Raw genomic sequence first — 18672 nt, 5'->3', positions numbered from 1 at the left:
GTGGCTAAATAAATGTAGAGTGTATAGAAGCCTCTTATATGTTTCCTGCAATGAATACCTAATGAACACCTGTCTGCCATTGCCCCAGGAACTCATTCAAGTCTTAGGTAGATCAGTGCTAGGAAAGGGAGGCAGATTTGGCACGGATATGTGCCACACTGGTTTGAGTGTTTGCCTACCACGCATAAGGCCTTAAGTTCAATCCCCAGTACTCTAAAATGAGAAGTCAAGTTCCTGGTGGACTTTTCCATTAGTTCCATATTTCCATTTATTTGAAGAGCAAAAACAATACATGAAAAGCTTATGTCCCATTCTGGTCTTGAGAATGAGTGATTATGAAGCTGCTATTAACTGTGCTATTATGTGAGCAAACGCTTATCTCAGCATTGCAAGAGAAGTGTGGTGTGTCTGGGTATAACAGAACTGAGCCACACTGTGACTCCAAGCTAAATTGCACAGCTAAAGAAATTACCTGAGTATTTTTAAAGTAAAATCATGTTTTTCTGACTTACAAAATCCTTCAGTTATATACATAGCTAGGATTAAGGCATTCTAACAAAGTGTGTTATTTTGGGTCCAACCCTGTTTTATCTTTAATTATTTTCATGATGCAAGTATTAAGTTCAGCCATTATTTGTAACTTACTTTTTTATTTATTTATTTATTTATTTTGTGAGGAAGGAAAGTAGTTCTTAGGTATTGGGCTCTATATCACTGTGGCATTCTAGCCTGAGGAGACTTAAGCCAACTTTTTTTTGCTCACTTCAAAATCAAGGTTCTGGTGCCAGCTAGACAGGTGGGGATTCTACATGGTGGCTTCGCAGTCATCTGGATTGTTTTCCTGGGTGACATGGTATTGATGCTTTGGATGGCAAAGCCCCATTAGACTGATGGTGATGCAAATAGACTCTTAGGCAGAGAGACTGATGTACTTCTTGTAAAGGACCCTGAGCATCACTCTTGAGCAGTGTGGGAGTGAGCTGATAGCTTGAGACACTTGCTGCAGATACCAGGTTTGCCCCTTGGGTATATTCACATGTCTGTTACAGTTTTCCATATTCCATCCCAATATCTATTTCCATATTCCAATAGCTTCACCTTAAACTTACATGTCTACCAACAGTGTGAATACTTCATTTTCTCCTTTGAGCATGAAAGAAAGGTTAGGGGTGGTTGTCAGGTGAAAGATTAGAATGGGGTATAAATCAGTTTCCTCTGCTTAGTGGTATCCCTGCTGACTATGTCATTTGAAATAGGTGACATGATAGAAGAGGAATGTGAGGGATGTGGTTTTGAAAGAAATTAAGTTGATATAAATATACATACATGCATATATATAATATACATTAAAGGAAATGTATATATCAGTTAACATGTATATATTATATATTTATATGCACATATTTATTTAAAATATATACATATATATACACATACATGTATGTAATTTGGAAAATGGAAATTTCTATGGAAATGATTTCTGTTAATATTATAAGCTAGCTGGGCAGTTGTGGTGCACACAGTGCGTGCCTTTAGTCCCAGCACTTGGAAGGCAGAGGCAGGCAGATCTCTGTGAGTTTGAGGCCACCCTGGTCTACAGAGTGACTTCTAGGAGAGCCAAGGCTACACAGAGAAACTCTGTCTTGAAAAAATGGAACAAAATAAAACAAAATTGTAAGCTAATGTGTATTTTCTTTTTCCTTGTGAACCAGTGTAATTCTTTTTGGGTTTTATGAGTCAGGGTCTTATGTAGCTCAGTCTGTTTTGGAATTCACTATGTTGCCTGTAGCATAGGCTGGTCTTGAACTCAACAATCCTCCTGCCTCCACCTTGATTGTTGAGATTACAGGTATGCACTGGCACAGCTTGTTGAGGCAGCATAAGTCTCCTGGGGTAATGTTATTTCTGTTTGCCTGTCTGTCTCTTTGCCTTTTTATTTTTGGTGATAGGGATTGAATTTAGCACTTTATACATGTTAGGCAAATACTCTTATTGCTCTTTGGGGACATGATACCTTGCTGCTCCTGCCCTGAGTGATCATTCTCCAGGACTCTGCTGTTGTAGGTGTTGTCAACCGTGGAGGCATAGGAAAGTAGCCTAACTGCCCACTGTACCTTGCATGACGTAGGTGGGATATGGGAGATGAGACCCGATTGGGTGGGTAGATGATTTCCAAAAAGCTTGCCATCTATTGGGTGTCCTCTCAACTCTTGACCTGTTTGTCATCAGCACCCTACCTGGAAAGTACTTGGAAAAGATCGCCGAACACATTCGTTCCTACAGTATCAATGCGCTTCTGATCATTGGTGGATTTGAGGTATATTATTGTCTCTCTTGTTTCCCTACCTGTTGGCTTTGGAGTGTGATTGGTAGCCCCATGTTTGCTTCACATATTCCTGGTCTTATTGATCCTCAAGAACTACAATTTTAATACCCAACCCAGTCACCCTGTAATGTAGAATGTCAGGATAGTGACATATAGCACAAGACTGGCCCCTTTCTGATAAAGTAAATTAACCAGGCCAGCACAGGATGTTTTCTGATTTGTCATCAATCTGTAAATATAATTCCATACTTGGCATTTGATATACACTGATGATCTAGAAAGGAAGCTGGTTATATGGTTAGTTTCTCTCTTCAGATTTTTTAAGAAATCATTGTATTGGATTGTAGTTCTTAATTAAAAAAAAATTCAGTATTTTTGTCTGTATATATTCTTGCATGCCAGAAGAGGGCACCAGATCTCACTACAGATGGTTGTGAGCCACCATGTGGTTGCTGGGAATTGAAGTCAAAGAGCTACCAGTGCTCTTAACCTCTGAGCCATCTCTCCAGCCCAGTCCTTAATTACATCCCATTCAATGGGGATGAGTCTCACAGAAATCTTGATTTACTTGAAGACATGTAAGAACTTCACATTACATTCAAATTTTAAGAGAGTTATTTAGTCTTACTACTATATGCTAATACTACGTCTCCCCTTTGTGCCTAGGAAGTTGCTTGTCTTGTCTGCGTTCTTAACTCGCCTGTGTTGATTTTATTTTTTAATATTGCCTGGTCTCCTCACTGTACCCTGTGCACCCTGGTAACAGTGGCTCCCTGAGACTTTCCCATGCTTGTTCATTCCCAGTCACACAGTGTCCATGTCCCCCTCCCTCTCTCTGGCCCCACAATCACACACACTTGTCTGGCAGGCCTACCTGGGACTACTAGAGCTGGCAGCTGCCCGGGAAAAACATGAGGCGTTCTGTATCCCTATGGTTATGGTTCCTGCTACTGTCTCCAACAATGTGCCGGGTTCCGATTTCAGCATCGGGGCAGACACGGCTCTGAACACTATAACAGACGTAAGTGCGCGTGTGCCAGCAAAGCAGGTGCAGCTGATGTTAACCCAAGGCCTGGACCCTTTTATCTACCAGTGCACTAGAAGTAGCCTTTTACCAGCCACCAGCTGGTACCTAAGTATTTTTGTTTCAGGAAAGCATGCTTTAAAAGTTCTTTTGGACTCTGAAAGTCCTTGATCTAGTTTCCTCCTACCCCAGTTTGTTCCAAGGGCTCACCAAAGCAGCTGATAGCCTGGTTGGTGTCTCTTCATTACCAAGACCTGTGGAGTGACAGCCCATCCTAGCTCAAGCAGTGCTAGACCACTGTGTTTTCTGCTCTGATAATCAAGTAAATTTAGTGTTTTTAAGTTTTCAGCCTGTAGTCTCTTATTGCAGCTAAATCCTGTGTCCAACATTCTCTACTTGATGTTTAAGGGTAGAAATTGAATTAAGTATTTCATAATGTTATTTTCTGAACCATGTTGACACTTCACTGGATTTTTGGCTATGGTTGCTTCTGTTTTTCCCCCCTTTTATAAATTGGCAATCTTAAGTCAAAAATATTGATGCCTTCTTATTATTTTTCTTTTTGCAAAGAATAAGCAACGAAATACACATTTTCATGTTACAATTGTAAATTATACTTGTTAATTCCTATGGGAATTTAAGATCACTAAGTCAGAATTCCAAAAATTTTCACTAACTCTTAAGCTATTTTTCCTGGGAGACCTGATTCTTACACATATTTTTGTAGGGTTTTGATTTTTCTTAGGCTCTTGACATCAAACTCATTTCTAGTACTGGTCGATAAAAGCTCCAATGCTTTTCCAATAAATCACAGAGTGGTAAGTAACGCTTAGCACTCATTTCTTGCTTCTCTGAATGTCAGAAGCTTTCCTTGGCCTGTTTACTGCAGCCTGGTGTCTCCTGGAAGCAGCGTCTGTTTTATTTGTTTTCGATCACTAACTTCTCCCTTCTATGTTGCATGTGCTGCCTGGTGACTGTTGCTATTGCTATTGTTGGATTTGGACTCTAGATGGAGCCTCCTTTGTGACTGGGAAGAAGGGTGTTTATCACAAAACGCATTGGGACCTGGTGCTTTGTGCTTCTTAGATGCTGAATGCTAGTCTACAGTTTACATAGGAGGAATTCACAGGGGAAGCAATTATAGTGTCTTTTTCCAACCTCCTCGTCATCTAATTAAAAGCCCGCTTGCAAATGAATCTGACCAGTAGCCTGTGGATAGTGTGTGCCCTGGAGCAGTTGTGAAAGTGGCCTAGCCGAAAAGAATCATGAAGTCATTTGAAATACTATGTGAATTATTTTTGTCAATTATTTTTGGATACTCTTCCATGGTTCTTGAGCATGAACTTTGTAGATGACAACATCCTGTCAAAATGTTGAAAGATGGATGCTCCTGCATACTGTCATTTGCAGTTAGTGGGAGCCTCCGTACACACCAGTCAAGGTGGGTACTCATCTCCTTGTGGATATTCAGTATGCACTGCAGGCCTGAAGGAAAGATTCTCCCTTTTTATTAAAATATCTCCATACTGTACGATTCTTAGCTCCCATGCTAGTAATTGTTTTGTCCCAGACTTTAATATTTGATACATGCATAGTGCTGAGAATTTAAAACTCAAAATAGAGAGGAGAGAAAAAAGTTATCTACTCCCTCTTCCCTTTACTTCCTTTAGAGGGATTTGTGATGGTTTTTCTTTAATTTCTTCTTTTATTCATCTGAATTTCTCAAAGCCGCTAGTATGTGAGAAGGAAAACTGAATGGTTGGTAGGTAATCATTCCTGGGGACTTCAGGCCTGCTGATGTGTGGTAAGTAGGTGTGTGTGTGTGTGTGTTCTTTGTTGCCTATTGCTTCTGAGGTTCCGGGGAGCTGGGCCATCTTGGTTCTGTGATTTCAAGGTGGGTGGCTGGCTGAAGGTGGGCCATTAAAGATAACGTCAGTGAAGGCTACTATTGCTCTGGAGCTGATAGCTGAATGAGGATGAGAAAAAAAAAACTGGAGTCCCGTTGTGTACCCTGCAGGTGAAAGGACTAGAATGTGAAGAGGCCTGAAGGCAAAATGGAAGTTAATTTTACAAGTTGGAAGTTGGACCTGAATTAGACTAGGCTGGTCACAAAAACGAAAGGAGGTTGACACTGTGTCTAGGACAAGAGGACATGAGGAGACTCTACCTTAAGGTCCCATTGCCTCCTGCCGCTGCATATAGGAAGCTCTTGTGTAGAGCTGGTAGGGAGTTGAGAGCAGTTGCCTAACCTTACAGTGGAATTTAAGATAGGTGTCCTGAAGAACAGGTATCCACTAAGACACTTGTTTCTCTACACTCAGCTGTTTCTAGAGGATAATGGCCTCTTATGGACCCTGGATAACATCTAAACTTACTATCCATGGCTATCTCCAAGAACCAACTATTTCTTCAGTTTTGGAGAGTCAGGCAGGTCTCAGTTTTGAGTGATTATGCATCCAGTGGACAGTTGCATAGATGAAGGACATTTTGCATCATCAGAGGTAGAAAAGAGGAATTCCTAACATGTAGTGGGTGGAGGTCAGGAATGCTGTTCACTGCTTTATGGTGTTGGGGACAGTCCAGAATGTCTACTACCTAGAGGTGAGAAAACCCAGGCTTCTCCAGTTTGATTAAACAACATCATGGTTGAGTATTGATCATTGTTTTGACTAATTGCCCCCTCCATGCCAGCAATGATACTAACTAACCCTCTCCATTGGCACCTGCCCTCCTCATACACCCCTGACCCTACCCCGCCCACAGGGAAGACTGGTCTGCCAGGCATGTTGCCTATATCACTCTTTGACTCCAGTGGGAGGCTTCTCAATGACACAGCTTCTTTCTGTATATTTTGTTCCCAATAAATACCTAGCTAAAATTGTCCTCAACAAATGAAAACTCTTTCTTAGAAAGTTCTGAGGAGCCTAGCAAATGTGTGGGGGCATGGGCCCAGTTGACTTTGACATAAGATATGGTTTTGAATGCAATTAATTGTAACAGCCACAACCTTAACAAGGAATGGTTGAGCACATGGAGAGTAATGAAAACACTCAAAGTCAACAGGGGAGGAGGGGAAGGGTAGGTTGAGGGCTGGTTGTGTTGGAAACAAGGGAAACCCCTCCACTGGCCAGTGTTGGAGACCCTGTCTGACCTTTAGACTGATCACTCTAAGGACTAACTTACCACAGGTCCATGACCCACTGTCCAGAATCCTTGGAGCACACAGGATGATTTGCTTGCAGAAAGATGGTATAGAACATATATTCATTTCAGCTGCCTTGTGGGGAGGCAGAGTCCCATGCTACATTCTAACAATAATTCTGCGGCAATCTGTATTGATGATTATACTGAGAATGATAAATTAGATTTATGGGTCAGACATGCCACCCGCAGTGGTCTAAAAGTACCCTACCTTACTCTGGGAGCTGCCTGGATTTAAGGACTGTGGGTGAGTAGACCTGTATCCTACCACTAACCTGGCATTTAAACCTCTGTATATATATCAGCTTAGTAGACCTCTGTACAACAGACCAGACATTTCTAGTTGTCCTTCCGGAGTGGTGGCTGAGGTTCCAAATGATTTATCTTGCCAGCAAGGATGTCCCCTCTGTGAGGGAGACAGGAGTTTCTAATGGGGAGCAGAGGGACACACAGACACTAGCGTGGGTTCTGTGATAGACCTGCAGGTAATGTAAAGTGCATGTTTCTTTTCCTGTCAGCATTTGGCGGTGGTGCAGTGACCCCACTCAGCATCGGTGATACCAGTCATTTGATGTCATCCTTGCAGCCACAAGCTCCTCCCCACACTCCACCCTGAACTAAAGAAGTGTTGGGACTGGCTTTGTGCTTAAACAGCCCAACTTCATTTTCTTTCCCCACCTCCGCTGTAATGCCAAGAAAGGAGCAGGTGTCCCATCTAATGACTAACCCATGATGCACCTCTGCCCCCCTCTCCCCCCCTCCCCCCCCAGCGTGATGCCTGCTTTGCTGCCTGCTTTGCACCACCTTGACTCTGCCATTTGTATCTTCTTCCTGTGGGACAATAAGGACAAGGCTGAGGGATGCACCTAGTAACACATGAATAGTTGTGGCATGCCCTGCGCCTGCTCAGATGCCAACCCAGGCCTCTCATGGGCTCTGCTGACCCATGTAGACCAGCTCCCTTCCAGTTGCTTGGTTCCCACCCTGTCACATCCCTGGAGTTGCCATCTGTGCTCATTGACTTGGCAAGTGAAGTCCTGGCACCCCTCTAACTGCCATGGCCCTGCTGCTTCAGGCTTTCCATGGTGCGGCCATGCTGGCTGATGCTCGAAACAGCCACGAGGAGTTTTGCATCCCAGTATGTGTCTTGCCTGCCACTGTTAGTAACAGTGTCCCTGGTACGGAAGTATCTATCGGTACTGACACTGGCCTGAATGTGGTTGTCCAGGTAAGAGACTGCTTCCACTCACATTTTGCTTTGTTTGTCTTAATGATGTTTTTCTTCTGCCTGTCAGCTCCAGCTCTCAACTTGTGGCCTTTAACTTTTGCCTGTCTGGCCTTAATTAGAAGTTGAAAGAGAAACCCTCTCATGTTTTTCAGAAAGAATAAGCCAAAATATATCTTTACCTTTTGGCTACATTTTTGCTAATAGGATAGTGTTTCCTTGTTTCTCATGGTGAGCACCTTGTCTTTATTAACTCAAGATAAAATGCTCTATGCCGGCCTCTCCATAGTGTATCTGTGCCATCTGAATAGGAGAGCTGCGGACATCAATTCTGGTAAGGTCAGCTGCATCTGTCCAGTGCCCCCTTGTTAGAGTTGTGATGTCGAGGAGGGTTAGGGAACAAGTTGCAGGAGGAGCACAAAGAATCGGATCTAGACGTCCTGTAAGTAAGAATAAGAAGTCTCAGATTAAGCACTGTCAATATATCTGCTCAAACAAAGTGAGCCCCAGGCCATTGCTTGGAAAGATGAGAGGCTCTGCAGGCAACAGTCACTCTCTGAGAGCAACGTGGCTTTACTTACCACACACTGTGTGGGGAGATGGAGCAGCGGTACTGCTGGTGTGATGCTGGTATCTACGTTGTAACACAGGTAATGAACTGACTCACTAGGTGCTGCTGAGACAGGAGGCTGTCTGCTAGCTCCAAAGTCCTTTGCTGAAGGTAGTGGTTACAGCAGGAAGGATGGTGGTCAAACATGTGGGCTTAACTTCTCACCATGCCTAACTCCTCTTACCCCAACCCAAAGCCAGCAAGCTAGCTTCTTACCTAAGGTACTCACATCCAAGCTGCCTCTAGAGTTCTCAATCTGTGGGTCATGGACCCCAAAGGAGTCACATATCAGATATCCTACATATCAGACATTTATATTATGATTCATAACAGCAAAAACATACTCATGAAGTAGCAATCAGATAATTTTATGGTTGGTGGTCACTACAACATGAAGAACTATATTGGGGCTGCAGCATTAGGAAGGTTGAGAACAACTGCTCTAGAGTATGCAATGAGTTCTAACTGGTGGAGACATTCCTTAGATCTCAAGTTCTTTCTCCTAAGTTAAATTCCATAGCAGGAAAAGGGGGAGGTGCCCAATTGGGTCAAGCATCTGAATTCACCACTAAGATGTTAGAATGGGGCTCTAACAGGTTGCCATACCCTTGGGATCTCCCTTGAAACCTGTCTCTTGGTATAGCTTGAGTAACATGGAAGCTCCCCTGGCTCACACTCACCCTCCCTGGAGTTAATTTTCTTTGTGTGTTAAATAGAATCACAAACACGCCTCTAAATTGAACCCTACTCACTGAATGCCTTGGAGCTCAGGCACAGTCTGAGATTTCCTTTCTAAACACCTCTGTGAACAGGTAATATCACAGGCAGACGTCCTAGATCATCCAACATGCTTCAGCTTTCTGCCTTGGGCACTGGCTTCACTGACCAGGAAATGAGTACCAATCATTTCTCTGCCAGTTCATAGTAGGAAAGTACTCCTCCTACCCATTGCCAAGCTCCTTCCCTATCTGGCTACCTGGGTTCTTCAGTGAGTATTCTGAAGAAATACCAGTTATGGGGTCAGGGGCAAAGTAGGGAGGGAGCCTCTTAACATGTAAGACAGGATTACTCCCACACTAAATCCTATAAAATCTATTGATTTCTCTTGAAAAGAATTAGCTCTGTGGTAGGCTCAGCCTTATTGTCTTACCTTTCTTACATTTGGAAAAGACAGTGTGTATAGCAGAGCAACCACGATATATGAACAGTAACTTGACATTCTTCCTCCAGAAGGACTCCTTCCAGAGGAATCACCACTTTGTGCCTTGGAGCTCTGCGAACTTGGCTATGAAGCATTTATTCTATCATAAGAGGCATTATCTAACATAACCCTAAATGGTTCCTGCTCTCAGCAGAAGTCAGGGAGGCCCGTTAGCACATGGCAGATGGCATTGGTAGGCTGGCCCTTTCCATGTCAGTACTGCTTTTCGTAATTGAGTGAGACGTGACTAGGATGGCTTACTATTTTTAGAAGAAGCTAAGTGAAGTCTTCAGATGCAATCTGGGTAATGAGAGTATAGGAGGAGTGTATGTAAGCTCCAGGCAGAGGCAGACCATTCCAAACCCCTACTGTTGGTTTTCCAGCCAGTGGCAAACAGAAAGCCTGGGCTTTTCTTCCATGTCAGGTATAGTCTAATCAGTTTATTTTTGCTCCATCAACAATCTGTTTGGATCAGAGCTCAGACTTCTATATAAATGGGCCTTGTGTCCAAAGGCTTCTTCCTTAGTAATATTCTTGTATTGTCAAGTGACTACAGTATAGTTCTTTGAATTAGTAACCATTAGAAAGGGCATATGGGAAAGATTAAATTGGAAGAATAATCCATGTGGTTTTGCTCCCCTTGGGACTGGCCACCTGCCTCAGCACAGGCATTTGAATCTGCAGCTTTCCTTAACCTTGTAGGATGGCTCTGTAACAAAAACCACACAGGGAGTCTCTCAGCATCTGAATGTCCTAGAAAGAGGTTCAGTACAAGATTGATCCCTCTTCTGTGGTTACATCTCTCTTGCTAGGGAATTCGGGGCTTAAATACTTTTGGGCAGGATGACCTACAAGAGAAATTGCAGATTGGAATGCTTTTCATAAAACCTGTGTTTGTTCTTAAGCACGATCTGTTAAATATAACTCAAAGTAATCATGCAAAAATATCCAAAGACTCACTTTCTGCTCTTGCTAAAGACGTGTGACTGCTACAATCCAAGAGTCCCTTCTCCCATCATGATGTCACTGTCCTCTTAGCTCTGGACTGTTGACTGGTAGGGTGAGTAGCATGTGCACTTTTGTTTAGGATTAAGCCTCTACTGTGTTGCAGGCACAGCTGTCTGTGGAGGATAGTGAAGTGGCATTAGCCCAGTCCAGGGTTCCTGCCCTTAAGGAATGGCATCAGAGAGGAGGAAATACCCAAATCTAATAAGCACACATGGCAGGAGGACTGGGTGAAGAGAGGACACAGTCATGAGAGTCCCTACCAGAGGGACTATCCAGTCCTAGAGGTCACACAATGTCTTCCTGAGGAAATGACGTTTTAACTGGGACACAGGTCACAGATAAGAGGACAGGAAAGAGCCTGAGTGAGTTTCCTGTGGTTGTTGTACTAAACGGCTGCACACATGTTGACACAATACCCATTTTCTCACAGCTGTCAGGGGCAGAAATCAGGGAACTGAAGTCAAGCTGTGAGCTCCAGGAGAGAGGCTGTAGTGGCGTCTACTTTACTGACCTGCATCCCTGGCAGGCCATGACCCCTGACCTCTCTTCAGCCAGCATGAAGTTTTTCACTCCTTTGTATAGTGGTCTGTTTCTGTACCCTTCCTGGCTTCCTTTGCCCCCTTCACAATGACACACAATGGCATTCAAGGTTCTCTCAGATAATCCAGAATAATCCCATCTCTAGACCTTTTACTTAATTGTGTAAGAGAATATTCATGGTGTTCCAGCAAATGTGAATGGGATACCTTTGATGACTTCTGTGTCTAGTTTTCTTAGCTGTGCCTGGAGTCTACTGTGTCTGAAGGTCCCATAGAAACTCAGACAGTAGCATATCCTGCGTTAGGACAGCAAATAGAACCGAGACTGGGCAGGGTGCTGGGCATTGGCAGGGCTGCACGTTCCATAGGAAGGCGCTGATGCATACTTAAAAATTCAGGACTGAAGGGTTTGGAAGAGGGCAAGAACACACTCTGGTTGGATTGCATATTTGGACCTCAGTTTCGTGGGCACAGAACAGATACTGGGAATGAAGGGAGAGGCTTTCGCTGACTTCTGAGGAAATGAATGGCATCTACACTGGCACTGTGGGTGTGAGGCAGTGAGTAATTTTTCAGTGTGAAACCCGATGCGAGTGCCTGGATGATGTGTCTGGATGCCTTTGTCCATGAAGCTGTTCTCTGTGGACAGAGATACCCTTATGAAACACCCAAGGATATACCTAAGACAAAGTCTCTGTTATCACAAAGAGCTTTGTACTACAAAACAGTGTCAGAAAAGTTAAGATGGCATCTAGGACACCAGGTAATCAACATTCCCATGGGAATATAAATACCAGGTAAATATTGACTTGCAAAAATCCTTCCAGTGAGGACATATTCAGACAGCAAAGCAAGTGAGCTGACTGGGGTAACTACTCTGCAGGGTAATGGCCCAGCCAGGCCCCCACCACAGGTGATCACAGAGATTCCAACTCCCAGGCTGCATCTAAGTACTTTTATCTACTGCTCCTCTCTGCGCCCAATGCTTGCTACTGCACGCTCAGGCTTGGTGGAGGGAAACACAGCTTGTGGGGAGAGCAGGCCCCGGGCTAGTGCACATGTGGCACTAGCCAAGGTTCTGGATTCAAATGACAGCTCTCCTTGTGTGTGGCCAGACATGCGACCGAATCAAACAGTCGGCCAGTGGGACCAAGCGCCGGGTGTTCATCATTGAAACGATGGGAGGATACTGTGGCTACCTGGCCAACATGGGTGCTCTTGCTTCGGGAGCCGATGCTGCCTACATCTTTGAAGAACCATTTGATATCAGAGATTTACAGGTACGCCAATGCGTGCATGACTCCGAGAGCACTTCATTTAGCAGTGCTGATTAAAGACACCATATTTACAAACTCCCTATTGGGTTTTTGAAGGCTGGAGATGGTGTTATTAATCATTGCAAGCCGTTTGTTCGTTCAGCTGTCATCTCCAAATCCAGATATTTGTACTTGAGTCTTAGGAGCTTTTTGGATGGGTGACCATTACTAGATAATGTTGAGGATCCTTCTTGTGTGTGATGTTATTTTATACACATGAGTATGTATGTGCACACCTCATGGGCCAGAAGAGGGTTTCAGATTCCCTGGAATGGTTGTTAACCCCCATGTGAGTGCTGAGAATAGAAGCTGGATCCTCTCCAAGAACGGAAAGTGCTCGTAAGGGGTCTTAACCCCCTTTATCTCTGTGTTTATGTATGTATACGTATTTTATTTTATTTTATTTTTTATATTTTTTGGTTTATCAAGACAGGGTTTCTCTGTATTGCTTTGGAGCCTGTTCTGGAATTCACTTTGTAGACCAGGCTAGCTTTGAGCTCAGAGATCGACCTGCCTCTGCCTCCCAAGTGCTGGGACTAAAGGCGTGTGCCACCAACACCCGGCTTGTATAAGTATTTTTTAATGATCATCCTTATACCAATGTTTGGTATAAGTCACTTAAAGGTATGTGTTTAATGGGACCTGCTGTTTTAAATAGCATCCCGCAGGTCTTTTGAAGCACTGTCATTGTGCTGGTTTTGTTTCTCACTGTTATGATAAAATATCCAGGCGAAAGTAACTTCAGGGACAAAGTGTTTATTTCACTTGTAATTCCAGGTTATGGTCCATCATTACAGGGAAGTCAAAGCAGCTGGAACTGGAAGCTGCACATTCAAGAGCACAGAGAACAAATGCAGGCGTTGCTAGCCATCAACTTTCTCTTGTATATAGTTCAGAATCACCTTCCTAGGGAAGGTGTGAATCCTCCCTCCTAGGTTAACATCAAGATAAGTCCTCATAGACATACCCACAGACTCAAGCCTGATACATAGTCAGAGACGCTTAGGTAGCTGTTGATCGTGACGGGTTGACAATGAAAACTAACCATCATACTCATGAACATTAGGCAAATGTATAGAGTAAATATTTTAAGAGGGAAAACTAGTTGGGGATGGGACAGTATTCATTTACTAATACATATGCCCAGTAGCATAGCCCCAGTTATTACACATTCCATATTTGTCTGGTTTACTATCAATACCATCATGTTTTGCCATTACCCACTATATTCCCGTACTGTAATACCCCCCAAAACATTTAAGCTATAAAGCTGCTGACCGTATTCCATTCTAGTGTAAATGTTTTTACAGAAGGTGCCCAAAAAGTGTATTGTCTAATTGAGTAATAAAACATTCTTTTCTAGTCCAACGTGGAACACTTGAGAGACAAAATGAAGACCAGTATTCAGAGGGGCCTTGTACTCAGGTAATGAAAAGCATTTGCATTCTTCCATTTTAGAACTGGTTTCTTGGGCAGAAGCTGTCATGTGATCTAAACACCAGCAATATCTTTGCTTTGCCACTGATTCCATGAATCCTAAAGAAACACAGGTACAGACCTAAGTTGTTAAAAAACAAAACAAAATAAGACAAAACAAAACAACAACACCACCACCACAGGTTTTCCTTGAAATGAAGGGCAGTCCTTTATTTAAGACTTATTTTTGCTCTATAGTCTGTAAGCTGTTATTTTCAAGATATTTGCCACTCATTTACTTAAGCCCTCCTGGTCTTCAGGAAGAAAGGGAAATATCCACAGAGTCAGAGTTAGGGGCAGAGGTGAGGAGGCTGGTGTGGCAAGTGCCTGGGCATCCTGAGCCTGGAGCAGCCTGGCTAGGAGGAACTGTTCTCTAAAAAGCCCTCAGCCCTTCTCTACAGCCTGGAGTAAACTTGACTCCTTCACATTCATTTCAGAAACGAAAGCTGCAATGTAAACTACACCACTGACTTCATTTACCAGCTCTACTCAGAGGAAGGCAAAGGAGTGTTTGACTGCAGGAAAAACGTGCTGGGCCACATGCAGCAGGTAGGCTGTGGTCCTCTGTGGCCCCTGAGCCTCCAGGGGTCCCCTTTCGAATGGTGCCATTCTGTGGGAAGTGAGCATAAGTAAATTCTGAGATTATTGTAAGAATCCAACATTTTGAGTCATATAAAATGCCATCATCTTTAGGATGCTCTGTCTTCTATGATAGCTGGGGTTTATGGGAAATGCTTAGCTGTTTTTCTCATGGCCATGATCAAATAGCTGACAAAAAGCAACTTAGCAGCTAACAGAAAGCTTGGGAATCAATTGTCCCCCTTTTCTTTATTTGCTGAACTGTGTGTGATGTATGGAACTTTTGTCTTCATCCGTGTGTGTGTGTGTGTGTGTGTGTGTGTGTGTGTGTGTGTGTGTGTATTTGAGTTTGTTACTCATGTATGTAGAAGCACTGTGGTGTTTTGAGTAGATATGGCCCCCATAGACACATGTGTGTTTGAATGCTTGGCCTATAGAAAGTGACACTTAGGAAGTGGCCTTGTTGGAGGAAGAGGGCCACTGTGGAGGTGGGCCTTGAGGTCTCGTATATTAATCTCATTTCTATTATTGTAGGAAGGATTTATGTTGGCCAGTAGTTTAAGGAGAAAGACATGGGGCAGGAGTATGAAGCAGCTGGTCTTTTGGAATCCACAGTCTGGGGGCAGAGGGCCATCAGAAGTGGGGCTGGGTTAAGAGACATCAATTGAGCTTCCTCTGTGACCTACTTCCTCCATTTAGTCTATCTTAAGCTCCCCTCCCTCCAATAGAAGACCAAATGTTCTAAGACATGATGAGCATTTTGGGGAGATTCCACACTTAAGCCACAGCAGGATTTTTAAGGAAAAAACTACCAGATTCCATGTAGACAAAGAACACTGGTCAATGGAAATATTCTGGTTACTTTGTTGAAGTATCAGCATTTACTGAGCTTTAAGATGGAATATGACATCAGAAATATTTATTTGACACTTTCACCAAGTCAAAATCATTTGGAAATATAGAAGTATTTCTCAGAATAATGGCATTTTTTTATTGTCTTCTTTTTTTATACTCTCTAATTATGACGAATAATTGTGTCTAGGTGACAAGGTTGGATATCAGCTTCGGAGTCAGTGGTCCCCTTGTTCTTTATTTGCTGGCCTGTGTGCAATGTAGGGAAATTTTTGTCTTCAGCCATTTGTGTGTGTGTGTGTGTGTGTGTGTGTGTGTGTGTGTGTGTATTGCTCATGTATGTAGATGTACTATGTTAGTTTGAGTAGATATGACCCTCATAGACTCATGTGTATTTCAATGCTTGTTCTATAGAAAGTGGAACTATTAGGAAGTGTGGCCTTGTTGGAAGAAGTGTGTTACTGTGGAGGTGGGCTTTGAGGTCTCATACGCTGGAGCATACCCAGTGAGACAGTTCACTTCCTGTTATTTGTGGATTAAGATGTAGAAGTTTCGGCCGGGCGTTGGTGGCGCACACCTTTAATCCCAGCACTCGGGAGGCAGAGGCAGGCGGATCTCTGTGAGTTCGAGGCCAGCCTGATCTACAAGAGCTGGTTCCAGGACAGCCTCCAAAGCCACAGAGAAACCCTGTCTCGAAAAACCAAAAAAAAAAAAAAAAAAAAAAAAAGATGTAGAAGTTTCAACTCCTTCTCTATAGCAAATTGCCTGCCTGCATGCCACTCTCCATGATGATAATGAACTAAACCTCTGAACTGTAAGCTGGCCCCCAATTAAATGTTTTCATTTGTAAGAATTGCTGTGGTAGTGATGACCCTTCACAGCAATAGAACACTGACTAAGACATGTGCCCTTTTCCCTTTTTGGTATGTATGTACATGTGTGTCCACTGTGTGTGGAGGCTTAATGTTGACAGCAGGAATCAGCCATGATTGCTCACCCACATTATTCATTGAGGAAGAGTCTCAATCAAATTCAGAGACTACTGATATTGTTATTTTGCTAGTCAGTGAAGGTACCCACTTGAGGGAACTAGGAGCCACTAACTTATTTCAAAAGAGTTCATGAATTCCTGAAGTTGAGTAGGAATGTGTATAGTCTCATTTTTATCAGTCAGATTTTTATCAGTAAAGGATCTGTGATTCACCCCACGTATTAGAACAGGGCTAGGAAGATGGCTCTTTGGGTAACAGTCCTTGTTCTGTAAGAATGAGGACCAGAATGTGAATCTCCAGCACCCACATAATAAGTGAGGCATGTCTGCACCTGCCTGTAACACCAACACTGGGATATAAGATAGACAGATTGAGAAAATAAATAAATGGGAGCTTCCAGTTATTGGTGGAAAGCCATAGAGTAGACACTTGGTGTCTTGCACTGCTCACTGCATGTGCACATGTAGATGAGCACACCTGCATTTTCGCATGTCTGCACCACACAGACAGAGAGACACAAAGAGAGACAGAGACAGGAAGAGTGATAGCTGACTTGTTTAGTTGAGAACACCACAAGGTTGTGTAGGAGGCCGAGTTGAGGTTCGGTTCCAAGACTTGCAAAACTGTTTCCTTCTTGTCCTGTATATTCAAAACCAAACCATATTTGCAGATTTGCAGTTCTAAATGACTCATGGATCTTGTTAAGTTATGGTATTTTTTGATTAATTTTTAAAAAAATCTGGAGAAATTACTGTAACTGACTTACATTTCATTATCTTGCTCACCACAGGGGGGATCACCTTCTCCATTCGACAGAAACTTTGGGACAAAAATCTCTGCCAGAGCTATGGAGTGGATCACGGAGAAACTGAAGGGGTCCCAAGGCACAGGTAGGAGTCAGTGGGGAGAATAGGCACACAGTGTGAGATACCTCAGTTCCCTCACTGGGAACCCTGTGTTATAAAAGCTATGATGTCTTTTCTCCTTTAAATCTGCCGTCAAGATGCCCAATATACCATCTTATCCTTCCTTGCCTGTGAGTACTGAATACCATTTGTGACTTCCCAAGGTTATAAATAAACATCATTAATAAAAATGAATGCTTTATTTCTGCTGTTAGCAAATGGGTGACAAGCAGTTTTTTAGCATTCTTGTTAGCCAGAAGACTGTTGGGCACGCATTGCTCGCCATTCGCAAGACCGTAAAAGGTAGCCTTTATTTATCTCTGTGGCGTCATGAAACACATTCAGGGTCCTTTCACTTAGGTTATGTAACAGTTGTTCATTGATTTGGTTCACAGACAACTTTGACATCGGGTGAGAAAGATGCACAACTGCCTGGGAGGTCTCTGTCCGATTTTCCTCCTTCAAACCCTAAATATTGTTTTTTTTTTTTAATTCTCTCATACAGTACTTCCTGATGACAATTTCCCCTCCCTTTCCCCTCTTCCCTCCCCTCCAGATTCATTCCTCTTCCATTTCCCATCAGAAAAGTGCCGGCCTCCCAGGGATATCAACTGAACATGACATACAGAGCAAGATACAATAAACTAGGCACAAATCTTTCTATCAGGTCTGGGTGAGGCAACCCAGTAAGAGGAAAAGGTTCCCAAGAGCAGGCAACAGAGTCACAGACACCTCCCACTTTTAGGAGTCCCACAAAAGCACCCAAACTAACAACCAAAACATATATGCAGAGGACCTAGCACAGACTCAGTGTATGCTGCTTCAGTCTCTGTGAGCCCTGCTTAGTTGATTCTGTGGGCCTTGTTCTTCTGGTGTCTTCAATTCCTCTGGCTTCTACAATTCTTTCTCCCCCTCTTCTGCAGGATTCCCCATGTTCTAAGGGGAGGAACTTGATGTAGCTTTCCCATTTGGGCTCTCTCTCTACCTAATGTTTGGCTGTGGTCTGAGATACTGTCTTTCTTCAATATTTTATTCTCTTTTCCAGAGCTAACCATAGGATTTTATGATAACCATTCTTTTGATTTCTTCTAGATTCTAGAATGTTACTATGAAGTGAATACATCTTTCAGGTGCAATTCAGCTCTGCTTTCTAGATTGTATGGAGGAAGGTTGTGTTTCTGTACTTTTGTGATGGTCTTGTTCACACACTGATGAACACACACGATGGAACTGCTAACTGCTAAGACCTGCTAAACTTTGGTGTCTCCAAGTTTCTTGACTCAATATGTTGTAGAGTCTGGGGTCTCTCCCTCCCCCATGCCTACCCCAGATGTATGCTTAACATAGGCTCTAAGGTAGTCTCAGCCTCTGGTTACTCACAGGCACACTGGTTTCCTTTATGCCCACCTGGCCCATGA

The 18672-nt window shown here is 43.2% G+C and overlaps 1 protein-coding gene across 2 annotated transcripts in view; it reads left to right on the top strand.

Moving 5' to 3' along the window:
* LOC101840180 (phosphofructokinase, platelet) overlaps nt 1-18672 on the top strand; it is a 64055-nt gene that overhangs the window by 42254 nt on the left and 3129 nt on the right. Inside the window, exons 15-20 of one of the 2 annotated variants that reach the window (XM_040755570.1) lie at nt 2230-2317; nt 7627-7779; nt 12250-12414; nt 13814-13875; nt 14364-14475; nt 17140-17239. In XM_040755570.1, the coding sequence (XP_040611504.1) occupies nt 2230-2317; nt 7627-7779; nt 12250-12414; nt 13814-13875; nt 14364-14475; nt 17140-17239 (680 nt within the window). Of the gene's footprint in view, nt 1-2229; nt 2318-3194; nt 3348-7626; nt 7780-12249; nt 12415-13813; nt 13876-14363; nt 14476-17139; nt 17240-18672 lie in introns of both variants that reach the window. The other variant, XM_040755569.1, reaches the window with a different exon arrangement.

The sequence above is a fragment of the Mesocricetus auratus genome, unplaced genomic scaffold, assembly GCF_017639785.1.
Source record: "Mesocricetus auratus isolate SY011 unplaced genomic scaffold, BCM_Maur_2.0 Super-Scaffold_100013, whole genome shotgun sequence".
NCBI lineage: Eukaryota > Metazoa > Chordata > Mammalia > Rodentia > Cricetidae > Mesocricetus > Mesocricetus auratus.
This window is presented reverse-complemented; position numbering and strand designations above follow the sequence as displayed.